Here is a 27,958-nt window from a genome sequence, read left to right as displayed (position 1 = left end):
AACAATTGCAATTTGCAACTTTTTACTAAAACAGGTTTTTAAGTGATCAAACAAGTAAACAACACCAAGTCTTTATTGTTTTTGCAAACAAAATCATCAAAATGCATCATCAAACTTTACAAAAGATCCACTGTGAATCGACACCATTTTTTTCTGGTTTTGATGGTTCTAAAGAAGCTACTTGTATTTTCTTACATCGGTTAGTTTAAATGATCTTTGTTTCTACTTTTGAACTGCTGTGAATCGATAACATAGTTAGACTCAAATTAATTTCATCGATAACATCATTACTTTTCTGATATCTGATTGTTATTGTCAATACCATTAAGTTTACACAGGTTTCCAGAACAAGGTGTTGATAACGCTGACATACGTTATTGTTCTATACACATCAATGATGTAGCGACTGTGCAGTGTATAGAATGTGTGAAAAACGGATTGCCTGTCAAAAACAGCTACTACTGCTCAAACAAGTGCTTCCAAGATGCATGGAAGAACCATTGTTTGGATCATCGTAATGAAATTGTTAGCAATTCTTGCAATGAGGATGCTGAAGCAAGGGGAAATCTGAATAGATTTGATTTTTGGTCACCTGCTGATATGGTTTTAAGGCCTGATAAAATTGTAGAAGAGTTTATTAAGCGACAATTTGAAACTGCAGTGTATGCAGATGAGACCTTCGTGACAGACCCTGTCATTCAGAGCCAAAACTTGCTGTCTCCTTCTCTTTGTTGGATTCCAGATTCACTGAATACTGATATTACTGAGGTTGGCAATATTACTGTTCTAACTTATAATATGTTGTCCGAAATCTATGTCTATCCGCACAACTATCCTCACTGTCCTAAAGAGTTTCTAGAATGGAAATACCGCGGGGAAAATCTGCTTCATGAATTGATACAATATGACGCCGATATTTTGTGCCTTCAAGAGGTAATGACTCAGATTTTTCATGAATTTTCCATCCTACTTGTTTAAGCTTGACTTACCTGTTAGTCACATCTGCAAAATGTCATATATTGTGTTTTTGGCAGGTTCAGATTGATCACTTTGTGAAATTCTTCAAGCCAAAGCTAGAAAGTTTTGGCTATTCTGCTGTCTACAAGAGCAAGAATAACATGGTATTTTTCCAAATTTGTCACTTTTCCTTATTGTTGTGCTAAAGACTGATCTTTTCTGCTTCTGGCTGGCTGCATTAGGATATAATTTGACTTATCTTCTTAAGAGTTAGTGTTCAGTGGCTCTTAGGCTATTCTCATGCCTTTTATTTTGTATTTACCCAGTTTTACACAGATAGCGGTTATACCATTGATGGATGTGCCACGTTTTACCGCAATGACAAATTTAATGAAGTCGAATCTTATCAGGTAACATCAACTCTTTCCAGGGGATTTGGTGGACTTATAAGGATGGTGATACATCATGTTTATGATCTTTTTCCCCTTGGTTATAGCTTGAGTATGGGATGCCTGCATTGTCACTGATGGAAAAGTTGGAACCGAGCTTGAGGAAACAGGCTACAATTCGATTGGTTAAGGTCTATAATCTTCTTTTGTTTGTTCATGAAATGGTGTAGAATTGGATTTTTGGATTCCTGGTAATCAGAAACTTTCGTATGCAGGACAATGTAGCTCTTGCTGTCATATTGGAGGTGGTGGGCAACTCTGCTCAGAGTGCTGCATCTTCTTCAAAATTCTGTGTGGTGCCGCCTGAATTTCTGACACTTTTTTTTATGAGATGCTCAATTTTAAGGTTAATGACCATGTGTTTTTCATTTTCAACAAATTACTTTCTTAATGCACAGGTTAATACTCACATATATGCTGGTAGGGGATTCCCAGATGTGAAGTTACTCCAGGTATGTTGGGATTTTGGTATTATCTCTATATTTTGATGTTGGCATACAAAACATTGACTTGAGGATGTTTTGTATGCAAAGGTTTCTAATCTTGTCAATGAGATAGAGAAGACTATTGACCCAAGAATGCCACTCTTTATCTGTGGGGATATGAACTCTCATCCTGGAAGGTGAGACACCTAAATTCAGCATGAGGATGAGATTTTGAATTTTTCTGACATGGATTTCATGGTGAATAATGGGATTTCATTTTTTTATATGAGTATTAGCTGACAGTACTTGTAAATATATCTGATTGCGCCCATTCCAGCATTTGCTAATGCTGATCTCGGCTTATTTGATCCATGCTTTCAATGATCCTCTGCACTAAACCTTAATTTCCATTGTTCTTGAAAAATGCTTGTATGATACTGTTAATCTGCTACTCAAAACTTATTATTAGATAAAATGAGCTGCTGTTGCATGAGTGAGTTTCTACTGTATTTCTTGCTTCCAAATTTGAAGTGGATTCTATTGAACTTCTTGCTTGCATGCTATTGAAGATGATGATGATGTTTAACAACCTTGAGCTTCACACAGATTGCCAGCATGTCTTCCAGCTCAGCTTACCAATAACAGAATTCTGTTAGTGTTTGTTTTCCCCTGTAACAAACTTCTTCTAGTACTTTCTGCTGTAATAGAAGGAATATATTGTTTGTATCTCTTCATTCATTTTATTTTGATTGATGAATGAAACTCTCCTTTCTCTCTCTAAATTTCTCTCTCAAATTTTCTTCTGTTTATCAAATTTTATCACATGCCTTATTAAGTTGCCCTTCCTCCTATCTTTCAGTCCTTAACTGATGAATTAACTTGCAGAATTAGTTGTTAGTTGTGACGAGACCTCGATGACTTATTCTGATGGTTCAAGTCCAAAAGAAGAAAAAAGAGCTTAGTTACAGTGACTGTTTGTGAATTGTCACTGCTCTGTATTTAGCAAAATTTTGACAGGCTAATTGCTGTTTACTTTTGTAAAATGGGAGTGATAATTATTGTTGACGGAGGTAATTAGCTCATGCTCTCCACTTATTACAACTTCAAATTGAGTAGAAAAAGATCCATTAAAATCTATTATATCAGTCATGAATATATAGCTTCTCATGATCTGTTTCTTACAAATGATCTGTTGTTGCAGTGATCCTTATGTTCTGCTCACAGAGCGTGCAGTGGATATTGCACGTGCACAGGCTCCTGATCCACTACGTATATTTCAGCATCTCAAACTTCACCATTCAATGCAATTGGTAACTTCAGATTTGAAATTCTTATATTTTTTAGGTTATTTTAGATTTTAACACCTCACAAAAACACGAAAATTGATTTTAACACCCCCATAAAAAAAAAAAAAATTGATTTTAACACCAGATAAATTTCCAAAAAATTGGTATTACTACCACTTAACGGTTTCCATCCAAAAATTCCGTTAAGTGTGGCCCACGTTAACACGTGTCAGCATTTTATTTGTTAAAAAAAAAAAAGAGAAATTAAAAAATAAAAAAAATAAAAACCTAAAACTACCCAGCCACCACCACAGCACCACCCCTGTGCCACCGCCGCCTCCCCCCCAACTCACCACAGCCCTCCTCGAAACCACCACCCGTGTCACACCACCACCCCCAACCCACCTGAACACTCCCCCTCCCTTTCCCGCAACCGTAACGCCCCCAAAAACCACCAAACCCAAAACCCTCGTCCCCCCTAAACGGCCACGAATCCACCCTTAAAAGGCCGAAATCGGCCGGTTAAGGCCACTAATCCCTAAAACCGGCCAATTTCGGCCATTTTTGGCCAGATTCGTGGCCGTTTTGGGGAACAAGGGTTTTGGGTTTGGTGGTTTTTGGGGGCGATACGGTTGCGGGAAAGGGAGGGGGAGGGTTCAGGTGGGTTGGGGGCGGTGGTGCGACACGGGCGGTGGTTTCGTGGAGGGATGTGGTGAGTTGGGGGGAAGCCGGCGGTGGCGCGGGGGTGGTGATGTGGTGTGGCTGGGTAGTTTTAGGTTTTTACTCTTTTTTTTTAAAATTTTTTATTTTTTTTTTTTTATTTTTTTGGCCAATAATAACACGACACGTGGCTTATGGACCCACTTAACGGATTCCTAAACAGAATCAGTTAAGTGGTGGTAATATCAAATTTTTAGAAATTTATCTGGTGTTAAAATCCATTTTTTTTTTTTTTATGGGGGTGTTAAAATCAATTTTTGCGTTTTTGTGAGGTGTTAAAATCTAAAATTTCCAATTTTTTATGACTTCAACTCTTGTATGTACGGCATTCTTGTTGTAATTATGTTGCGTCTGATGCTACTGATTAGCTGCTGCATTTCTCTTTTATCCCAAAATATTTTCACCTATGATTATATTTTGTTACAGTGAGTTTCTTCATTGCAGGCAAGTGCTTATTCTGTAATAGGGGCGGAGCCTCTTACCACTTTGGATTATATCTTTTACACAGGTATTCTTTCAGGTTCTGCCTTTGTCGTATTGTTTGTCAAGGACTCAAGGTCTGTAATTTCTCTGTTGTGTCCCCCTTCTTGCTATTTACAAAGTCATCTTTTCTTGATTCTTCGAAGGGGTAAGGTAGTGTCGTGGTTCCTAAACTCCCAGACCCTGCAAATCTTCCTGTTCACGAGCCTTATCCAATGGATTGATGGTACATATTGTTATCTTCCTCAAGAATCATAACATGCTTTATTCAATTACCTTAAAAACCGCAAAATTTTAGAAACGAGCACTTGATTTTGGGACAGAGGGAGTATATGTTATTAATCTCACCCTACCAGAGGCGTGCCATGTGCTATCCTACCTATTGTAATTAAGTCACCATGATATAAACTGTAATTAATTGCCATTGCTGGCTGATTTATTCATCAGATTGCATTTACTTCAGCTTTAAAAAATAGTTTTAGTTAATTCTATACTCGTATTTTGTTCTTACAGAAGATAGTATGGAAGTTGACTGGCTCTTGGACCTCCCTGACTTTGAGAGTATGGGTATAGCGCTTCCCTCCAATTTGTGGTCGTCAGATCACATTGCACTCATGGGAAGTTTTCGAATCACAAAACCATATTATGGTGAAGTTGCGCATTTGCATGGTTCATATGATGGTATGTCAAAAAATATTATGTACCCTGGTGAATAAAACTGCATTCTAACATCTACTTCCTCTGTTTCTTTGTAGTTGCAGTTACATCACTTTTGAAAAGTGGAAGTTTAAAATTAGATGCATCACTTTCTTTTTTATATTTTCGCATCACGTGTTTTTTATTTCTAACTCTTTATTTCCTCATCTCCAAAAATCACTTGAGAATCCATGTTTTACAATTGATACAACTTAAAAAAACAGATAAAGTAGTAAAGATTTCTATCATAGAAACTGTGTTATGAATGTATTATTATTATGTGTTTCTCCACTAAACATGGAAGGCTTTAGTGGTGCTCTCCACTGGCCAATTGATGGACTTGTTATCTTAGAACAATCGTGATATCCTAAAGAAACCACATATATATTCATTTGGTGTCTGTGATGTTTCCCAATTGGCCTTTAAAGACCATCTGATGATGATAGTAATCTCCTAAATCAATCATTTTCATTCTTGTTTCAGATACTTTGTATTAGAGAGAAAAAGAGGAAAAAGGAGAAACCTGGCTTCGGAGTTCAGATGCAAGTTTGGAGGGAGGAAGTAGCAGAGCAGCTTTGGCACAGCGTGTGGCGCTGTCAAGTCTGAATTCCTTCTGTCATCATCCTCCATTTTACTCTGTTATTTTCTCTCTGGAAGTTCAAAAATGTGGAAGGACCGCCAAAGATTTTGGTTGATAATATTTTAATACCACATACCCTTTTCTTTTCATTTTTTTTAAGAAGAAAAGATAGTAGAGATTTTATTATTTTTTTTTAAACGAAAAGATAGCAAGGCTTTTTCTCAAGTACTTCTCATACTGTACTTGATTTAAGCTCCTAAACTAGTGTGTGATTTAGGCTTTACTTGGGATGATACTTTAAATAATTTCAGTTTTATATTAGATATTTTAAAAGACTTAGAGAAGGTATTGTGTGCGGACTACGCACGAAAATTTGCGTGCAGCAGGCTTAGCTGATACATTTACTTGTTTCATGTGTTGACTGATATATTTCATGTGTTGACTGATATGTTTCATGTGTTGGCTGATATGATTTTTGTGTTGACTAATATATTTCTTTTGTTGCTAATATAATTTTTTTTTTTTGATATGTTCCTTTTGTTGGATGCTAACAGACATCAGTTGGCTAATATGTTTCTTTAGTTTTGGCTGATATCTTTATTTTGTTCGCTGATATGTATATTTTGATTGTTGGCTTATATGTTTCATTTTGTTGACTGGTATGTTTACTTTGTTGGCTTACCTGTTGCTTTTATTTGTTGATTTCATTCTTTTGTTAGCTGATATGCTTCATTTTGTGGTTGATATGTTTCTTCTTTTGGTTGATAAGTACCTTTTATTGGCAGATATATTCCTCTTGTTGGCTAATATGTATCTTTTGTTGGCTGATATATTTCTTTTGTTGGCTGATACATTTTTATTAATGTTTAATATGTCCCTAATGTTTACTGATATCATAAATCAATTGGCTGATATGTTCATTTTAATAACTTATATGCGTTATGCGTTATTTGTTGGCTAATAAAACTAACAACCTACAATGTTTTCATTTACTTCTCTTTCCTCATTCCCCCTCTTCCAATCTTTTTTTCTCTTGTTTTAAATGAGAATGGGGTTTATTTCATTTCCTTCTCTCTCATCTTTCCCCCTCTTCCTCTCTTTCTTTCTCAAATCAGTCACAAATCCTCACGCCACCCCACCGACCCCACCGTCCAGTCGTCCACCGAGCCCACCCATCACCACCTCTACCTTAAGCCGAACCCACCGCAAATCACCAACCATCGAACCCACCCACCACCACCATTTACCTTAAGCCGAACCCACCTCAAATCACCAACCATCATTTTGATATTCTAGGGAACACTACAAACCCATGTTTTGATTAATATAAGGGGGTGTTTGGTTCGCAAACTGGTATGAGATTGGAATCATGAATGAAACCATAGTGGTATGAGTTTGGAACTTGATTCTTAAAACCATATGTTTGGTATGCTTATGGAATGCCAATTTTTTCTTTTATTTGATACCTAAAAGTATGGGAATGAGCCAAATCCACCTCCCCCAAGGTTTTTAAACCCCATACCTTGGGGATTTGAGGTATGGGTTTGAAACTCTTAATAAAATCATAAAACAAACATATGGTATGAGTTTAAATCATTTTAAACCCATACCTTATACCTTAATTATGTGAACCAAACGCCCCCTAATAGAGTTGTGGTTTATGAAAGAAATTGTAATAGAGGTTATTAGCTATTTCTTCTCCCTCCATCCCTGCTTAATATAATTTTGAGGGATATCTCAATTTGGTTAGAACATCCTTTTCAACTCCAAAACTTCAATAAATCAAATTTCACCCTTAATAAGTTGGAATCCCCTATATCTCCCTTTTTTTCCCTATCAAATAACGATAGTCATGTCATGCCCAATACTAGTAAATACAAGTACCAATAACTTGGAAAGTTGGACCATGATTTCAATCCAGAGTAACCAAAAAAAAATTCAATGCAAAAAGCTAATCCTAGTGACGAAATTTAAAACCGACCTAAATAAATCACGATTTAGATTAAATTTTGTATGGAGTGAATAATTTAATATAACTCAAATATGAAATAGACCCGATTTTTTCTCATCAAACCTAACCGAAATATCCGAATTGACATCTATAATTTGCTTCGTTTTTTTATTATCCAAACTCATACTTTTTTTTTTTTTTTGAACCAAGACATTGACGGTTAAGGGTAGAGGTTTCAATTTGGATGTTGGATCAGGTTTGATGAGGTCGGGTTGAATCAATTTTAAAGTTGAGTCATTTTAAATTATTATGTCTACGCGAGTCGAAATCTGAAATAAATATTTTTCGGGTCAGTTTCGGATTGGGTCTGGTGTAGTTTTGACACCTCACTCAAGGGTCAATGGGCTGGCAATCCCTGACTCGACCCGAACCCGGCCCAAAGTTACTGAGAGAAACCCGAACCCGACCCAACCCGAACCCGAACAACCCTAACTCGACCCGATTTGACCAAAATGTCATATATCGTTATAATATTAAGTTTTAAAATATTTTTGATAGTTTTTAAGCACAACCCGAAATCTGACCCGAACCTGACCCGAATTGCCACCCCTAGGTCAACCCCTACACTCTTAAGTCAAGAACCAGTTTTGCTCTCAACTTCTCATACTCTCTCCCATTCTCCTCTCATTTCCCCGCCAACACTAACCATTGCAAAACCTGCAAATTTCAACCAAACAAACGAAATTTCTCTCGTGATTTAAAAACCCCTTAATTCTTTCGATGGTGCCACCAAGTAGTATAAATTTCACTGCAACAATTTGTCCAATTTCGCAAAAATTTCTTCCATCTTCTTCTTGGATATTAATGTTGCCAATTTCATCAAAATTCCTTCTATTCAATCATCAATGTATGGGATGATATCTGGCATGACCGATATCTTATGAAAACATGATCAGGTTTTAGTAATCATGGAGAAGATGCTGATATGTCACAGATTGAAGACATGTCGGCCCACCGAAATGTAACACGTGGCAACAGAAGCTCGACACTTGGCACAAAAGGCTCTGCATGGATGAGAGCCACCTGTCAAGATAAACCATTATAAATAGTAGGTAAGACCTCATTAATGAGGACATTAATTACACTCTTTATCTCTCTAATCTCTCTCTACTTTCTCTCTCTCTTACTTTCTTTTTCTTAAACACCTTTCTGACTTTATCATCGGAGTGGTTATCCCCGGATCTCCCCGGGGTTAGCTAACTTCTTCTCATTGTGTAGGTTCTCAGCTTGCCGATAGGAGTATCAGGATCTCAAGTCCAAGTTCTCTGTGGAGTCGGGATCAGTTGGAAACAATTTGGCGCTAGAAGGAGGGTAGCAGTTGATCACTTCTATCGCCTAAGAACCTCACACAAAAATAAAACACGTGTATAACAACAACAATCATGACTGGAAACAATGGAACACCAGTAGGACAACCCCAGGTGGAGATAGTAGATGAAACCCATACCCTAGAGGATAACCAGTTCCATATGCCGATAACTCCCCCAGCAGGAGGAGGGGAGGCAGAGGATCCTATGGCAGCATTCACCCCGGATGAGTTGGAAACGGCTGCCAGGGTGATGAGTGCAATGAGTAGGAAAAGGAAGGAAGCAGAGGCAGCACGAGCTGAAAGAGAAGCTGCTCAGGCAGAAAGAGGAGTATTGCACCGAAACCAAGAAGAACAGTATAATCAGTTGGAGAACCCGTCAAGGAGGCCCCGACATGAGTCGCCGGTAAGGACGCATACAACATTACGGCAGGATGAACAATCCTCGAGCCGTGCCATGAGCACCAGAACTCAGCAACAAAGGAGTTCGCAAGTGGAAGGGCAAGCAGTGCGCACGGTGGTGCAGTTAAGGGCATCCCCGTTTGCCCAGCACATCTTGGATCAACCAATGGAGAAGGTGAAAATGCCGACTTGTAGGTATGATGGAAGAGGGGATCCAGCAAGATTCATAACGTCCTATGAGGGACACATGATGCTATACACAAACTCGGATGCAGTTTGGTGCAAGGTATTTCCGACAACTCTGATTGGGGCTGCAGCCGATTGGTTCAACAACCTTGAAATTGGGTCAGTAGACAGCTTTGAAAGACTGACTGAGATGTTTGTAGGGCAATATGTCAGTAATAGTGTAAGGCAGAGAACTTCTGGAGAATTGATGGCTGTAGAGCAGAAACCGGATGAATCTTTGAGGGATTATATCAGGAGATTTAATAATGAGGCAAACACAATTCCGAGGTTGCAACAGGAGATAGCCGTGATGGCTTTGATGAATGGGTTGGTTGATTCGGATTTCAAAAGATATCTAACAAGAAAAAGCCTGCCGACATTGGCAGCGGCGTTCAGTAAAGCCCATGATTACATAAAAAGTGAAGAGCTGATGAAAACAAGTAGTAGACATGTGGCAGCTGGAAAGGGACCAAGTCAGTATGAAGGGACTTCATCTGGAGGAAACAGGTCAAGAGCTCCTGCCCCAGGAAGGGGAGGAGGAAGTCGGCAAGATACCAGGCCGACAAGACTCCCAATGAGATACAGCACCTACACTCCCCTGAATGCACCAAGGGCCGCAATCTACTCAGTGAATCAGAATAGAGAAGATTGGTCAAGGCCGACTCCGATGAAGGCGAAGTCTAGAGATGTAAAGAAGTATTGTATGTTTCATAGGGATGTGGGACATTACACAGAGGAATGTACTCAGTTGAAGGATAATATTGAGGAGTTGATTAGAAAAGGGCACTTAGCACAGTATCGGTTGAATACTGGTAGAAATCAACAACCAGCGCAAATAGCTGAGAGGCAACAAATAGAAGCGAGGCCCGAAAGGACTCAAGGGAGGATAGTCCGACAAGGGGACACGGGAATGCCGCCGTTATCTACTGGAAGAGTAGATGTGATAACGGGCGGGCCGATTCATGGGGGAACGATTAGTGGAGCAAAGAAACATTTGGCGGAGCACCGACATCTGGTGTGTGCTCTAGATATAGACAATCGTCCTCGGCCGGCATCAATACCGCAAGTTGTATTTACAGAAGAGGATGCACGAGGTGTAGTATTCCCGCATGACGATCCGTTAGTCCTGATAACCAGGATAAATGGTGCTGATGTCAAAAGAGTACTAGTAGATGGGGGTAGCTCGGCAAATGTCCTGTTCATTCAAGCCTTTAAAGAGATGAATATCGGAAGACAATACTTGAAGCCGGTATCATATCCCGTAATTGGTTTTAATGGGTCGACAGTGAGGCCAGAGGGGAGTATTGTGTTGCCTGTAAGGATGGGTGATGGGCCACAAGCAAGGGATGTGATGGCAGAATTTTTAGTGGTGGATGTCAAGTCGGCTTATAATGCAATTATCGGCAGACCGATAATTCATGACATGCAGGCTGTGGTATCAACATACCATTTGGCTATAGCCTATGTGTCAAACCTGGGAGCCGTGGAAAAGGTGTATGGAGGCCAGGTTATGTCAAAAGCCTGTTATGTAACAGCGTTGAAGAACCCAGTTGGAAGTACTGCAGTTCCATGTAACCCAGCAAAGGAGAGTGAGCCGACAGTGCAAGATCTGGCCATGAAAAACTTCGATGCAAGGCCCGAAGAAACACCAAGGCCGTTGCCAGGAGGAGAAACCATCCAAGTTGAGTTACAGCCAGGCAACCCCAGTAGAACAGTGAAAGTTGGGGCTGATATGGATGTGGAGACTAGGTGCAATCTGATAAGTTTATTGCGCGAGAACGCTGATGTCTTTGCGTTCTCGGCCAGTGAGATGCCAGGAATACATCCTGAGGTAATGGAACATAAGCTGAATGTTGACAGAAAATTCAGGCCGATAAGGCAGAAGAAGCGCAACTTCTCGACTGAGAAAATAGAGGCGATCCAGGCCGAGGTGAATAAGCTCTTGGCGGCAGGGTTTATAGAGCCCTGCACGTATCCAGAATGGTTGGCAAATGTAGTTATGGTGAGAAAGCCGACAGGGAAATGGCGGATGTGCGTAGATTTTACAGACTTGAATAAAGCTTGCCCAAAAGATTGCTATCCGCTACCTCGGATTGATAGACTGGTTGATTCAACCTCCGGTCATGCAATGCTTAGTTTTCTAGACGCTTTTTCAGGGTATCATCAGGTCAGCATGCATAGAGCCGACAGGAATAAAACGGCCTTCATAACGGATGCAGGTGTGTATTGTTATAAGGCAATGCCGTTCGGACTGAAAAATGCTGGGGCAACTTATCAGAAGTTGGTAGATAAGATTTTTGAGAAACAGAAAGGGCGGAATGTTGAGGTATATGTAGATGATACGATAGTTAAGAGCAAGAGCACAGAAGACCATGTAGCCGATTTGAAGGAAACATTTGAAACCTTGAGAAAGTATCAAATGAAGCTGAATCCGGAGAAGTGTGTTTTTGGAGTGAGATCAGGGAAGTTTCTGGGCTTTATGGTCAGTGAACGAGGGATAGATGCGAATCCAGATAAGGTGAATGCAGTGCTTCAAATGAAACAACCACAAACCATTCGTGATATACAGAGGTTAACGGGCAGGATGGCAGGGTTAACCAGATTCATCAGCAAATCAGCTGATAAGGCTCTTCCGTTTTTTATGGTGCTGAGAAAGAATAAGGCGTTTGAGTGGGGAAAAGAACAAAGTGATGCCTTGGAAGTAGTGAGGAATCATCTCAAATCTCTTCCCACAATTGCCAGGCCTGAGAAGGGAGAAGTATTGCAGTTATACATCTCGGCGTCACCAAAAACGGTAGCAGCCGTTTTGTTGGTTGAAAGGAAGAGACGTCAACAACCGATTTACTTTGTCAGCCATGTTCTGAATGCGGCAGAACGAAGATATCCAGTTATAGAGAAGATGGCTTTATCTGTATTAATAGCGGCCAGGAAGTTAAGACCTTACTTTGACGCACATCCGATAGAAGTCCTCACCAACCATCCCTTGGAGAAATCATTGCGAAAAATGGATACGTCTGGAAGGTTACTTGCATGGGCAGTAGAGTTGTCGGAGTATGAGATAAGTTACAAGCCTAGAACATCAATTAAGGCTCAAGCACTATCAGATTTCATTGTAGAAACCACATACACAGATGAAGAAGAAGAGTTGGGGACGTGGCAGGTATCCGTTGATGGGTCAGCCACAGCAACGGGGGCAGGCGCTGGAATTGTGATAACAGCCCCAGACGGAAAAATATTTGAATACGCCATGAAATTCAAGTTCAAGGCAACAAATAATGAGGCCGAGTACGAAGCTGCAGTGGCTGGAATGCAGCTATCGATAGCGGCAGAGGCAAAACGGCTAGTTCTGACAACTGACTCACAGCTGGTGTCAAGCCAGTTCAGTGGGGAATATGAAACTCGAGAGCCGGCAATGGTGAAGTATTTGGAGAAAATGAAGCAGTTAGCGGCTCAGCTGCAATACTTTGAGATTAAATTGGTTCCCAGATTGAAAAATGCTCAAGCAGACGCACTGGCAAGATTGGCAAGTTCAAGTTTTAATGACTTGGAGAGAACAGTAATGGTTGAGATACTCAGGCAGAGAAGCATAGATGAGATACCGGCAACTGTCTGTTCTGTTGAGATAGGGGATCAGTGGTATGATAAAATACTGGCATACATTGTTCATGGTGTAGGGCCGACAGACAAGGGGGAGTTAAAGAAGTTACAGAAGGATAGTGTGTGGTTTGTTATGTATCAAGGCCAGTTATATAAAAGAGGGTTTTCACTGCCGTTACAGAGATGCATAACAGGATCTGAATCGGTAAAGTTAATGGAAGAATTGCATGAAGGAAGTTGTGGAAATCATCTTGGGGCAAGAGCCCTGTCCAGAGAAGCTATGAGAAGGGGATACTATTGGCCGACAATGAACGCCGATGCTTTGGCTTATGTTAGAAAATGTGAGAAGTGCCAAAAGTATGCCCCAGTTATCAACCTCCCCCCAAATGACCTTACGCCGATATTAAACCCAGTTCCATTTGCCCAGTGGGGAATGGATATAGTAGGGCCGTTCCCATCAGCCACAGGAGGCAGAAAATATCTGATAGTAGGAATTGACTACTTCACAAAGTGGATAGAAGCAGAGCCGGTAGCAAAGATCACGGCAGCAGAAGTGAAGAAGTTTATATGGAAAAATATCTTTACAAGGTTTGGGTTGCCGATGGCGATGGTTTTTGATCATGGAACTCAATTTGATTGCAAGCCAGTCAAAGATCTTCTGATGATGTATAAAGTGAAGTTTGCATATGCAGCAGTATGCCATCCACAATCAAACGGCCAGGCAGAAGCAGCAAACAAGCAGATCATAACGGCCATAAAGAAGAAAATCGAAGATGCAAAGGGTTTGTGGGCAGATTTGATACCGGAGATATTGTGGGCAAATAGGACAACAATAAGAGAGGCCACAGGAGAGTCACCATATAACCTGGTTTTTGGGACAGAAGCAGTCATACCGGCAGAAGTTGGACTGCCGACATTCAGAGTTCAGCATTACTGTGAAGATCAAAATGATTTACTCCTACGACAACAACTGGATTTCTTGCCAGAACTAAGAGAAAAAGCAGCCGTTAAGTCAGCTGCATTCAAGGAAAGAATGTCTAGGGCATATAATAGAAGGGTATCCCATCGGCCGTTACAGATAGGGGATCTGGTGCTACGAAGAACCGCCGCAACCGGTAAGGGAAATGAAGACGGGAAACTGACTGCAAACTGGGAAGGACCTTATCGGATTAAAGCTATCATCGTCCAAGGGTCATTCTACTTGGAAACTTTGGATGGGACTCCTCTAAAGAATGTATGGAATTCAGCTGTATTGAAAAAATATTATGTGTAGAGAATAAACCTCACTTTTTGAAGCTGATATCGGACAAAGATATCGGTGATGAATGAAGAAGTATTCAGACAATGTGCATTTCAATAGGCATCCTCCATTTAACAAAACATCGTTAAATGGGACGGACAGCTCAAAACCGCTTCCATGCAGTTAACAGTTGTACAACCTGATCAGTTGTATACGTTAACTCATGAGGTTGCTGGTTCAAAGTATAAATACCGGCCAAATCAATTCGAGTATATGCCGACATGAGGCATAGCTCAGAATGTGATCGCCGAGAGGGTACCTAACTGACTGTAATATCAAAGCAGTGGGTGACCGTTGTTATAATCTGAACCACCAACAGCCGGTTACGAATCAGTATACATAGCTCCGAGAAGAACTATGTATACTAAGGGGGGCAAGGAGTACCATAATGATATATTATGTTGCTTGCATGATGATATGTTATTTGGATATGTTATTTGGATATATTATATGCTATTGGAGGTTGTATGGTATGTTGCTTGCATGATGATATGTTATTTGAAGAATATTTAAAATTTCAAAAAATGTTTAAAGTTTTCAGTACAATAATGGTATCCATAGTATGTCGGCACCTTTTAAAATGCAGTCTTGATAAAGTGTCCACCAAGGATGAAGTTTCGAAGTCTGGTATCTACAGAGGCCGACATTCTTTAGAGAGCTTTCAGTGGCAGATTTCAAGCAAACTACCAAGTAAGTTTTATTTTTTACAAGTTCTTCTCTATATATATGCTTAATTTGCAAGATTATGCAGTTATCATACTGGAATAATTGTAAACAAGTTAGAAAATAGCAGATAGAGAGCAATACAGTTATAGCGAAAAGTGTACAAATTTATACACAGTTAATACATAATAGATAAAAATAACAATCGACAGGCATCACCACAAAAAAAGGGTATATGCCGATAAAACAGCACTGTCAAAAGAAATGTCCATACATACCAAAAACAAGTAAAGTTATAGCTGATAAGGCCCAATGATACAAGACCCACAAGAAGATGTCGGTGATGACTGCCCGCCCCTTCAAGATTGACCGTTTTCAGGCACCGGGGAGTCCAGAATACTGGGGTTGCTGGGGCCGTCATCAGCAGTTGGCGCCAAGTTATATAAGTCTTCTTCGGAGAATTGCTGCGCCTCAAAGCCGGAAGGAATCTTATAGGCTTCCTCGCTGAAAGCCTTCTCAACTTTTGCCCAATCATCCTTCTTCCAACCGGCGGCGTGGGCAATACACCTCTGAGCAGCAGTCCAACCCCCATCGAAACGGTCCTGGAGTTTGGAGCAGAACTCATCGGACGCTAGATAACGGCCAACCGCACGCTGACGAATACCAGGTTTGTCAGCCTCCATTTTTTGAACCTTCTCTTCAAGGCTCTTAATTTTGGTTTTGGCATCTTCGAGGTTCTTCTCGACGGAAGGAAGACGTTGGATGGCTTCATCTTTTTTGGCAATTTGAGTCTTCAGACTCTGCACTTCCGACTCTAACCCAGCAACTTTCTCAGCCTTGATCTTCAAGGCCGACATCTCCTTGTCGTCATTTTCTTTTATCTTCCTCAGATCACTGAGGGCCTTTTCAGCATTCTTGATGGCCTCCTGCATGGCGCTTTCGTTGGCAGATGCTTGATGATGTTTTTCCTGGTAATAGCGGTACATCTCAACCAATTCTGTGCCAGACATGACGGCCTGTACGATACATACAAAAAAAAAAAAAAAAAAAAAAAAACCGATATCAGTACTTGAAATATATATATAGAAATACCAATAGTAATAAGAGATAAAGACGATAAGTATATACGCGTAAGTAATACACTAACCTTCATCAAATTATGCATATGAGACGCAGCAAGGGGGCCGATTGGACCAGCGGGTCTGTCCATTGGCAGCGTCAGGTTACTCAGCAGCCGGTAACCGAGATTCCCACCTTGCATAGGGTCGTCGGTTATCATGGATTCATTCCGGCCGACATCCATGGCTGGTTGCCAGCGGTCGCCGGAATGGCCAGGAGGGACAGAAAACCCCCTTAAAACTTCCTCTGGAAACCGTCCAGACACTCGTTCGATCCACTGATTGGATCGATAAGTCAAGGCCGGAATGCTGGAGTCCGACCCAACTGTCATAGGAGCGATTACGGTTGTAACCTGAGGCTGAGGGGGAGACTCGGCAGAGGTGAGATCTTCAATCTCAATACCCTGAATGACCTTCTTCACAATGGCCTCGGGGCTTTTAACTTGGCTGGCAGTCGGGGTCTTCTCAGGAACCGACTGCTCTTTATTTTTCTCGGGCGCCGGTTGATCCCTTCTCTTCTCGGCACGCCCTTCAGGTTGCCGAGGGCTTGAGATCACGATCCCACCCCGCCGATTGGCAAGAGGTGTAAGTTTTCTTTTCTTAGCATTCTCATCGGCCATGATCTCAGCTCTTCTTTTAGCACTGATGGCTGGAGCGCGACCGCAAACAGTAGCAAGGGTGTCGTACGGATCGCAAGCTTTGGGACACCGCCTGATAACCCTAGTCCCGTCAGCAGATAGGCCGAGTAGCCTATTATCCAACTTATCGGTACCTAGAAAAAGAAATAAAAAAAAATCGGTAAAATGCAAAAAAAAAAGGAGAGAGATACAAATGACAATAAAGAAAGGACGAGGAAAGTAGCATGTAAGCTATGCCGTCTTCGTCATAGAAATAAGAGAGTGCATAGGAGTAAAAGGAAAAGTAAGTTATACCATGCTGGTCAGTCCAACAGAGACCGACGCGTGATAGCGGCGCGTTGCCCAGAATGTAACTCACATTCGGCACCCACACCGCAGGAATGAGACGGACTTTGCCGTCACCTTCGTCGAATTCGGAAACGTCAAAATGGTTGACGGCCCTCTCTTCATGTTTCCCGAGATCTCTCTCGGGGATTGAGTCAAAATGAGGATGAGGCTTGAAAAAAGTCCTTCTCAAGGGATAATCATCTGGAACAGACATGAAGAAAAACTTGTCCTTCCAGTTTTTGCAGCTAGAAAGTTTTGGATGGACGGTATATTTGTGAGGTTGAGTGTACAAAGACCACCACCCATCAGACTGTCCATCTCTCTTCAGGGTAATTAGCCGCCGAAATACATTAAGGGTCAAAGGGTAGTTCCGATAAAGCATAACCCAAACTGTGGCAATAACGGCACGAATAGTTTGAGGGGTTAGCTGAACTAAGCAAACGTTCCAGGCCTTCAAAATTTTGGCTACAAATGGGTGTAGGGGAAAACGGAGACCGAAGTCTAGATGTCTCAGATAAACGGCCACGGACCCGGCTGGGCAATCCAATACTGAAGCACCAGATGGAGGAAGAGACAACTCATAGCCGTCAGGAAGATTAAAAAACCTCTTCGCACGACGGCAGTAATCTTTTGTAATTGCCGTTTTCCTAAAAGCTTCACTTATTGTTTCCTTCGCAACTTTTCCATCGTTGGCAAGGACTATGGGTTGTCGGAATTCAGCCCTGTCAGTCTCGGAATTGTATCCTTCGTCCAAACTCTCCTCTTGGATAACCTCAGCCGTTAAATCAACAATGTTATCCCTACTCTCGTTATTTACACTATCTTCCTGAGCTTCGTCATCTCCTAAAACTGAGTTGACGGCAGAATCATGCACAGGAGATACCTGACCTTCCTGGGGGTTTGGTGGGATGTCGTCCCCAAGTTCTTCTGAAGAAGAACTTATAACCTGACCTTGACCAGGTCTTTTACTAGATTCCGCCACCTTAGCGGCCTCAGCTGCCTTAGCTGCTTTGGCAGCCTCGGCGGCTTCACGAGCAGCAACTTCAGGCTGATAACTGGTACTCCTTACCCTTGGCATAGTGTTAATACCTATATTGCCAACGTTAGTGCCGTATTGGTTAAAATAGCGTCTCCCAGTAAAGTTGCGTAAGTGATAACGGACACTAACAGGCTCAACGTCAAGAATTTCAGTATCGGCAGGAATATCAGGGTTAAAGGGGTGAAAGGCACTTTCACGGTGAGCAATAGTCCTATGTATCATAAAAGCACGTTTTTCTTCTTCAGAAGTTAACGTCTCAAAGGGATAGTCGATATTGTCAGAAAGGGAAGATGAATTGCCCCTATTACTACCAGTTTCTTTACCTAAAGACTGCCTAATTAAACGACGCCTAGCAGTACTAAGGTTAGGAAAGTTCTCTTCAACACTATCCTCAGACATTTAATTGAATATAAGCACATAAAACAGCATAAAAATCAAGGGTTAGGGTACGAAAATACCTTCGAAGAAAATCGCAAAAAGAAGGAACGCCTTTTACAGATGAAAGCGACGAAGAAAGAGAAGGAACGCCCGACGAGACGAAATGCACAAACTAAGCGCAAGATTGATAAGAATTTCTTTCGGGAGAAAATTAAGAAGGAGAAGAGGTGTGAAATGGTAAAAATGGTGGATTTTTGATCTAAAAAGGAAAAACTGAATCGCCAATTGAAATGAAAGGCGGTTCAGGAATCCTACGGCTGTTAATTAACAAGCCCTTTCAAAAAGCAACGGCAGGATTTGTGACACGTGTAAATATTTTCCCGCCTAAAAAAAAATTAGTAAAATATATTTTTAGGAACGGTTACACTTCAATTTTATTGCAAGTAGACCTTGTCTGCTATCAGCACACAAGGTCACTTGGGGGGGAAAACGGAGTTTTTCGCTCCCAGATAGTTTACAGCAAGTAGACCTTGTATGCTATCAGCACACAAGGTCACTTGGGGGGGAAAACGGAGTTTTTCGCTCCCAGATAGTTTACAGAAAGTAGACCTTGTCTGCTATCAGCACACAAGGTCACTTGGGGGGGAAATGGAGTTTATACAAGTATAAAACTTCTCAGCAAAAGAACATAGAGCTTAAATATAGACCTACAATACATATGTGCAAGCTAATTTATCTGAATATAAATCAAGCAAGCAAGTAAGATGAATTGTGACGAAGCCAAGACAACAACATCAGTAGTAAAACTTTGTTAACAAGTGGTGCTTGACAGAGTACAAGAAACGTTGCTACAGTAGAATTTACACCACAAGGAAAACTCTAAAGAATGAGATGTGGAACCCAAAGTTTGTTTCGTCGGAATCAGCTTGTTATTGGTATAAACTGAGCACGACGATGAGTAATCATACGTCCTCACTTGGGGGGCTAATTGTATGGGATGATATCTGGCATGACCGATATCTTATGAAAACATGATCAGGTTTTAGTAATCATGGAGAAGATGCTGATATGTCACAGATTGAAGACATGTCGGCCCACCGAAATGTAACACGTGGCAACAGAAGCTCGACACTTGGCACAAAAGGCTCTGCATGGATGAGAGCCACCTGTCAAGATAAACCATTATAAATAGTAGGTAAGACCTCATTAATGAGGACATTAATTACACTCTTTATCTCTCTAATCTCTCTCTACTTTCTCTCTCTCTTACTTTCTTTTTCTTAAACACCTTTCTGACTTTATCATCGGAGTGGTTATCCCCGGATCTCCCCGGGGTTAGCTAACTTCTTCTCATTGTGTAGGTTCTCAGCTTGCCGATAGGAGTATCAGGATCTCAAGTCCAAGTTCTCTGTGGAGTCGGGATCAGTTGGAAACAATCAAACATTAATTTTCCTTCAATTCAATCATCAAACATCAATTTTCCTTCAATTCAATCATCAAAATGGCTAAATTCTTTAATGGGTTAGTTCCCTTTAAATAATCCTCACTTCTTTGTTTTTGAGCAATTTTGATCAGTTTATTTTATAATGTATGCTGTAGTTTTAAGTGAATTTGATTAAATATTGTGTTATATGGTTAAAGAATTTGAGTTCTAACTTCTGAAGTTTTTTGATTAGTTTATTTGCGTTTATTATTATAATGTATGCTGCAATTTTCGGTAAATTTGATTAAATTTTGTGTTAAATACTTCAAGAATTTGAGTTGTAACTTCTGAATTTTTTGGAATTAAGGTATTTGAATTATACTATAACTTTCTGTTTGATGGAGTACTGTGATTAAATTAACAATGTACTACTTCCGTTTTCATGAACTAGCAATAGAAACCGTAGAGAACTCAAGAAGTGAGATTTATTAAATATTCCGTGTAACGTACGAATTTAAAAGGTAGGTACGAAGTGGTAAATATTCAAGAAAATGGAGGTAGTAATTTTTCTGAGTTCCTCAAAGATTGTGGAATAGGATTACTGCAAACAGTTTGTTAAACATGGAGGAAATTAAATTAAAAGTATGAGTTTATTAATATTACACAAAACCAATATTTATTGTATATACAGTTAGGATATAATCATTCATATGAATTTTGGACAGTTTTCTTTATTTATTTTTATAGGAATACGAAGTATGTGATTGTGAATATTATATGAATGGGCAAAAAATTAACTGCCCTTTGTTTCATATTTTAGTTGGGCTAGTTTTTCAAATTTTCTTTATTCCCTCCATCTTGTTTTATTCTGAAATTTAATTGCTATTGTCACTAAAGCTGCAATTAACTATACACAGGCTTCCAGGAGAAGGTACTGATACCGATAACATACCTTATTGTTCTATACACAGCAATGATGTAGCAACTGTACAGTGTAAAGAATGTGTAAAAAAAAAAAATACTGCCTTTCGAACACAGTTATCATTGCTCAAATAAGTGTTTCCTAAATGCATGGAAGTATCATAATTTGCGTCATCATAATGCTGTACCAACTGGGAGGATGTGGGCTTTAATGCCATCAACTGATGGTGTTGGCTTTAGTTTTAAGCTCCAATCTACTAGCCCACACCATGTACAAACTGCAGTGTGTGCAGAAGAGACCTTTGTGAAAGACCCTACCATTCAGAGGCTAAACTTTCCGTATTGTTCTCTTATTTGGCTACCAGATTCACTGAATACTGAGAAGCATGGCCTTACTGATAAGGTTTCTAAAGTTGGCAATTTTACTGTTCTAACTTGTAACATTTTGTCCCACCTCTGTGTTAATATGAACACACCTTTTTACTGTCCTGAATGGGCTCTAAAATGGGAATACCGCCGGAAAAATCTGCTTCATGAATTGAAACAATATGATGCAGATATTATGTGCCTTCAAGAGGTAATGGCTCACAGATTGTCATGGACATTTGTCATCCTTCTTGTTTATGCTTGATATACCTGTTACCCTATTAGTCGTATAGCAAAATTTGTCATATATGAAGTGAATAATTGCTACGGTGAATATTTTTATTTATTTATCTTATCATAAACTAAGATCATTGAATTTATATATTGTGTCTTTAACAGGTTCAGAGCGATCACTTTGAGGATTTCTTCAAGCCAGAGCTAGAGAAAGTTGGCTATTCTGTTGCCTACAAGAAAAAGACTACAGGGGTATATTTCCAATTTTGTTGTTTTTCTTCTTTGCATGCTAAAGACTCTGGTCTTTTCTGCTTCTGGCTGGCAACATGAGAAAATAATTGGACCACTCTTACTCTTGTGTGCAACTATTCATTCATCAGTTTGAATGAGAATATGTATAGGCTTTGGGGAAGATAGATGAATCAACTGGTCAATAATATACTAATGCTATTCTCATGTCTTTTATTTTATGAATGTTGCCCAGCTATACACGCATACGTTGGGTAGTGATTATACATTTGATGGATGTGCCACGTTTTATCGCAATGATATATTTAAGGAGGTTAAATCATATGAGGTAACGTAAAGATGTTCCAGGGGCTTTTCTTGATTTATAAGGATGTTTATACATTTTTTTTATATGATATTTTTCTCTTGGTTATAGCCTGAGTTCAGTCAATCTACATTATCGCTGATCAACAAACTAGAACCGGGTTTGAGGAGATATGCTGAAAAGCGTCTGATAAAGGTCTATATTCATATTTTGTTTGCTAAATTGTGTGGAGCTGGATTTTTTTTCCTCGTAATCATTGTTTCCTTTTGAATTTTTCTTTGGCAGGGCAATGTAGCTCTTGTTGTCATATTGGAGGTGGTGGGCAATTTTGCTAAGAGTGCTGCATCTTCTTCTAGACTCTGTGCTGCATCCTCTTCTAGACTCTGTGTGGTGCTGTTTAAATTTATATTACTCATTGTTTGTGTTAGATGCTGTTTGATTATTAGATGCCCAATGTAGGCTAATGATCATGTTTCCAACAGATTACTTTCTTAATATGCAGGTTAATACTCACATATTTGCTGATGTGAATTTCGCTGAAGTGAAGTTGCTCCAGGTAGATTTAGATTTTGGCATTATATCTATATTTTGATGTTGGGATACAGAACCTTGACTTTGGGATCTTTTTGTATGCAAAGGTTTCTGATCTTGTCAATGCGATAGAATTGAGCCAAAAGACTATTGACCCAAGAATGCCTCTCTTTATCTGTGGGGATATGAACTCTATTCCTGGAAGGTGAGCCACCTAAATTCAGCACGAGGACTAGATTTTGAATTTTGTTGACATGAATTTCATGGTGTATACTGGGCTTTCTTGTTTGTATATTAGTCTTAGCTGACAATACTTGTCGATATATCTAATGGTGCCTATTCCAGCAGTTGTTAAGTTTGTTCATGGAGAATATTTAGTCTTGAATCTCATGTTGAACTACTATTAATATGATCCATGCTTTTAACAATCCAACATCTTTTGCACTATATCTTATTTTCTATTGTGCTTAAAAAATGCTTGTATGATACAACTAGTCTGCCACCAGTCCCTGAAGATGTGATAGTTATGAGTTGCTGTACATGAGTGGGTATTTACTGAACTTCTTGCTTCCAATTTTAAAGTGGATTGTTATAGAATCTCTTCCTTGCAAGCCTATATAGTTGCCCTTCCTGCTATCTTTCAGACCTCAACTGATGAGTTAATTGGCAGAAGTAGTTGTGAGTTTTGATGGGACCTTTATGATTTTTGTTAGCTTGTAAAAGACTGCATACTCCGACAAGGAGAAAAAGGGCTTAGTTACACTGTTACAGTGATTGTTTCTGAATCGTTACTGCTCTACATTGAGCAAAAGATAGATAAAATAATTAGTTTTTCTTGGGTGCTTGGCTCATTGGCAGTATATAGTGTAAATGGGAGTGAATTTTAAAGTTAACTGAGGATAGGCACCCTGAATCAAACACCGGACCATTAAAAAAAAGTGAAAGAAAGATTTACTTGTGAATAAGCGTTCTCAGCAGATCTTAGCAAATATAGCTTCTTACCATGCTCTTATTATAGACTTAACAGCTATAATCAAATTGAATAGAAGAAGTTCTATTTAGAAACAATTTATTCTCATGATCTGTTTCTTAGGAAAATATCTGTTTTTGCAGTGATCCTTACGTTCCACTCACAAAGCATGGGGTAAATGTTGTATGTGCACAGGCACTAGACCAACTTCAGCACCTCAAACTTCAACATACCATGAATTTGGTAACTTCATATTCGAAGTCCTTACATTTTTAATGACTTTTGACGTAATACTTAATTTTTGTATGGACAACATATGTGTAGTAGTTGTGATGCTTCTGAAGGTAGTATGGTACTGATTAGCTGTTGCATTTCTCTTCTATCCCAAATTCTCTCCTATAATTATACTGTTAGTGGGTACTTAATTGCAGGCAAGTGCATATGTGTCAATGATACCAAAGGACGAAGGACGAAGGATGAAAATGAAGCATTCAGAAACAGGGGAACCTTTTTTCACCAATTTGTCACGTGCTTTCATCTATCCGTCACTTTTTGGTGGTACTACTTTGGATTATATCTTTTACACAGGTATTGTTTCAAATTATGCCTTTGTCACATTGTTCGCCAAGATCTAATATTCCAGACCCTGCCAATCTTCCATGGAGGAGCCTTATCCAATGGGTTGATGGTATAGATAGTAATTATCTTCTACATTGTTCCCGTCAAAAAAATAAAAAAATAAATAAATAAAATTGTGGGTTTCTCAACCTCGAATCTGCTTTCTTATAAAGATCACCTTACTTTAGACTGCACGTGACATTTTGGAGTAGATAATCATAATTCTGTACCTGAGGAATGTTGTTGCTATGTGGTTATGTTGATTGGTAGTTGCTAGTAAAAAAATTTCCTGCTGAATGATTTGTTTCACCTATATGTTTGTTCAATAGTTATTCATTGATTTGTAAACTCGCTCTATCATATGCATGTCATGTGCTAGCCTAGCTACTCTTTTCTTATTACTCTTTTCTTATGCCTAGCAGTTAAGCACCATATTTATGTAAATTTTATATTGTTAAGTCATCATGTTTTAAATTGTAATTAAATGCCATGGCTGTCTGATTTATTCATCAACTTGCATTTACTTATGCTTGAAAAAATAGTTTCAATTCTAATTTTGATTGTTTTTACAGCGGGTAGCTTGGAAATTGAAGGCCTCTTGGAGCCCCCTCACTTTGGGAGTGTGGGTAGATCGCTTCCCTTCCCTTTTTGGACATCAGACCATGTTGCACTCATGGGAAGTTTTAGAATTACAAGACCATTTCTTGGGTGAAATCGCAAGGTTCATATGATGGTATGTCTAGAGATATTATATATCCTGGTTCATAAAATTGCACTAAAACATCTAGTAAAGATCTCATCGTGGAAGTTGTGTTATGATTGTGTTATTATTACATGTGTTTCAACATTTAAGGCTTTTTTTTTTTGGTGTTTAGAGAGCCACAAGGGCGGGGGTGAGAATCGATCTCATAATCTCCTGGAACCGGGAGGGAGCTCTAACCACTTGAGCTATCCCTCACTCTCAACATTTAAGGCTTTTGTAGTGCTGCCCACTAGCCTAGTGAATTAGTGATGGACTTGTGATCTTAGAACATTGGCAATATTCTAAATAAGCCACATAACTGTCTTGTGTCTGTGATGTTTCCCAATTGTCTGATTAAAAAAGTGATCTCTGTTTATTAGAGGTTACATAAGAATTAAAGTATGACAACACGTATTTAACCTAGAACATTAAAAAGTAAGTACAAAGACATGTTACAAAGGGGAATCAAGAAAGGAAAGTAAGGGTGAAATTTGAGAGGAAAAAAATTTCAGTCGAAAGGCTATTTCAGTTAATAACGTTTGTGTAAAAAAAAAAGTTAATAACATTAATTGATGCTATGAGGTGATATAACCATTTGCTGTATTATATTCATTTTCCAGGCTTTCTTGTTGGATTTGAAAAAATTATACTTGTATATATCTTGAAGCCAGTTTGAGCAATTCACAAATGAGTGCTCAAGTCCATTAGGTTTCTTTCAAAAAAAAATAAATAAATAAATAAAAGTCTATTAGGTGATGTATTGTTGATACCTTAACATGTCAGATGATAAGGTTAAATAGGATTGTCATAATATAATTTATGATCCAGATAATACTACATAAAACCCCCTCTTTAGTTATGTATTTATATTGTTGAATAGTTTCTATCAAACTAATTTCTTCTTCATATTACTTATTTGGAGAGCCATATTTTGATTTAGTACGAGAAAGTTTGAAAGATTTTTTTTTTTTTTTTTTTTTTTTTATAAAGATATACTTGGAATGAACCACTCAGTTGTGTTTTGGTGGACCTTTAGCTATGAAAACCTAGACTAAATTTTCAATAATTGAATATGAAGTATAGTAGATTTATATGCCAATTCAGTCAAAGATGTTGGGATCAGAATAAATTTTATCCTTTAAATAGGCATTTTCTTTTCTGGTTGTTCAAGACATTACCTTATGCAATTATTTTTAACTCAAGAGTGATATTTTTTAGCAGTATTTTATGTACTTTTACCTGAATTTGATGCATTGTATTTCTGTTTGAAAAAGTCTTGATTTTGAAAATCTAAGTAGTTAATTCTTCCTCAATCAGCCATGATTTTGTTGAGAACACATAGTGCATAACCTATAGCCTTTGTGGTTGTGCTTGAGGCCTGGATCTTGGGAATTAGTCGAGAACATATAGTGCATAACTTATAGACATTACGTTATAACAGTTAGTTGATGTAGACGAGCTTTGACTCCAAATCTTATTACTCGAGCATTTTACTTATAGAGACCACTTCAAGCAAGGTAAATGGATTATGGTAATTAGAAGTCCTATTTTATCCAAAGAAGGATCGGCATTTATGGAAAAACGTGCATATCCTAGATGGCTTGATTGTTGAGACATAAATGCAAGAGTAGCTTGATATAAGTTTTTTGCAGAAAATACTGATGAGTATTAGTATTCCAAGCAAGCAAAATGTTAGAGGTCATTAAATTGAATAACTAGTCTGGAGTCTGGGCTTTAAATGAAAACCTTGTCTGCGTATCCAATAGTAAATGAACTTCCCTCCTACCTGGTAGTGACCCAGCCTTTATTTGTGGGTAGCTCTCCTTATCTTTTTTTTTTTTTTTTTTTTTTTTCTTTTTTTAAGTGACAAGTGGGAATTAAAATTGAATCTATGACTATATTTATTCAATTAAGCTTATCATCTCTTTCCTGTCCCATTTAGGTATTAATAATTTATTTAATTTGCATGATGCACGCAATTGTCGCAATCTCTATCTCTTTGTGGCTTAGTCTCGTTTTCTCGTGCAAAATATTATATTGCTATATTATACTTCATGATACTTCCTTCATTCACGTTTAGTTGCAACAATATGACCAAAAACCCGTAACATTTTTAGTCAAACTGTTTGCAGCAAAAAGTGAACAGAGGAAGTATTGAGGCTTTGGTTGTTGTGTTATACTATACGAAGTATGAGGCATGACTACAGGAGTGCATGCCCTCTCAAACATGTTTTCCATATTCCTATTGGAAATCTCAGTCTTCAAAAATAAGTTTTGATGACTATTATCTCTTGTTTTATTTTGGGACAATTTTTACTGAAGATACTTACAGGAAAGTACTTTTGATGATAAAATGCTAATAGTACTAATCTTCTATATTGACAGGGATGCTGTGTTTGGCATGGCTTTTAAGGCTAGCAAATGGAGTTCTGGACTAGTTGCGATTGTTTGGCGTTAGCTAATGGGAGTGTCTTTGCTCAAACACCATCCTATTGACTTAGACTTGCATGATGCTGTACAAACCCTAACTTCAACTTCATTATGAGTCATTGAGCAGATGAACACCCTGCCACTTTGTAAAACTCTGTTCAAATATCTAATACTTCGGAATAGCAAGTGAAAGATCCAACCTCGGACTTTTCGTAAGCTATTCGATTTCAGATCAGATAACTTCAGCATGATTATTTGTTGTTATAAGCAAGATCATTTTAGGCTTGTCCATTTGTTGTGTTTACAGTGCTCTTATTCAAATGTTGAACCCTTTATTTTTCTATTAACCATGTTTGTTTTACTTGTTAAGGGCCTAAGGCTAGGTTGTCTTGTAGGCTTTTGAGTTTTGAAGACTAGTGTAGAACCCTCCATCACAAATAGACCTCCCCAGCACCTGAATTAGTGTCTGATTTGGCTAGGACTCATGCTACACAATTTCCCTGGTTTTAATTATCGTTAGCGAATGCTAAGTGGGTTTTTTGTTTAGATGTAGGAAGTAATATTGTTTTCACA

At 39.0% G+C, this 27,958-nt stretch overlaps 3 protein-coding genes across 3 annotated transcripts; 2 read left to right on the top strand and 1 right to left on the bottom strand.

Annotated features, from left to right (window-relative positions):
• The first annotated feature begins 101 nt into the window (after window positions 1-101).
• Window positions 102-4,837, top strand: LOC145640554 (carbon catabolite repressor protein 4 homolog 1-like). Its single transcript, XM_081691808.1, has 11 exons — window positions 102-199; window positions 339-933; window positions 1,035-1,121; window positions 1,284-1,367; window positions 1,454-1,537; window positions 1,622-1,702; window positions 1,805-1,858; window positions 1,940-2,028; window positions 3,033-3,141; window positions 4,282-4,394; window positions 4,831-4,837. The coding sequence occupies exons 1-11, from the start codon at window positions 102-104 to the stop codon at window positions 4,835-4,837; spliced, it is 1,401 nt and encodes a 466-aa protein (XP_081547934.1).
• A 10,619-nt stretch (window positions 4,838-15,456) lies between these two features.
• Window positions 15,457-17,249, bottom strand: LOC145640553 (uncharacterized). Its single transcript, XM_081691806.1, has 2 exons — window positions 16,245-17,249; window positions 15,457-16,113 (listed from the first exon to the last, which is right to left on the bottom strand). Exons 1-2 carry the CDS (start codon window positions 16,833-16,835, stop codon window positions 15,457-15,459), a joined length of 1,248 nt encoding a protein of 415 aa, XP_081547932.1. The 5' UTR covers window positions 16,836-17,249.
• Window positions 17,250-20,032: 2,783 nt separating this feature from the next.
• LOC145638158 (carbon catabolite repressor protein 4 homolog 2-like) lies at window positions 20,033-27,644 on the top strand. Its single transcript, XM_081689118.1, has 12 exons — window positions 20,033-20,118; window positions 20,938-21,518; window positions 21,707-21,793; window positions 22,026-22,118; window positions 22,206-22,289; window positions 22,380-22,484; window positions 22,597-22,650; window positions 22,733-22,830; window positions 23,739-23,838; window positions 24,027-24,183; window positions 24,786-24,946; window positions 27,341-27,644. Exons 2-11 carry the CDS (start codon window positions 21,141-21,143, stop codon window positions 24,923-24,925), a joined length of 1,296 nt encoding a protein of 431 aa, XP_081545244.1. The 5' UTR covers window positions 20,033-20,118; window positions 20,938-21,140; the 3' UTR covers window positions 24,926-24,946; window positions 27,341-27,644.
• The last annotated feature ends 314 nt before the right edge of the window (window positions 27,645-27,958 follow it).

Source organism: Chenopodium album, chromosome 7 (assembly GCF_948465745.1).
Source record: "Chenopodium album chromosome 7, dcCheAlbu1.1, whole genome shotgun sequence".
Taxonomy (NCBI): Eukaryota; Viridiplantae; Streptophyta; class Magnoliopsida; order Caryophyllales; family Amaranthaceae; genus Chenopodium; species Chenopodium album.
Note: the sequence above shows the minus strand (reverse complement) of the source record. Positions and strands in the feature narration are given on the sequence as shown.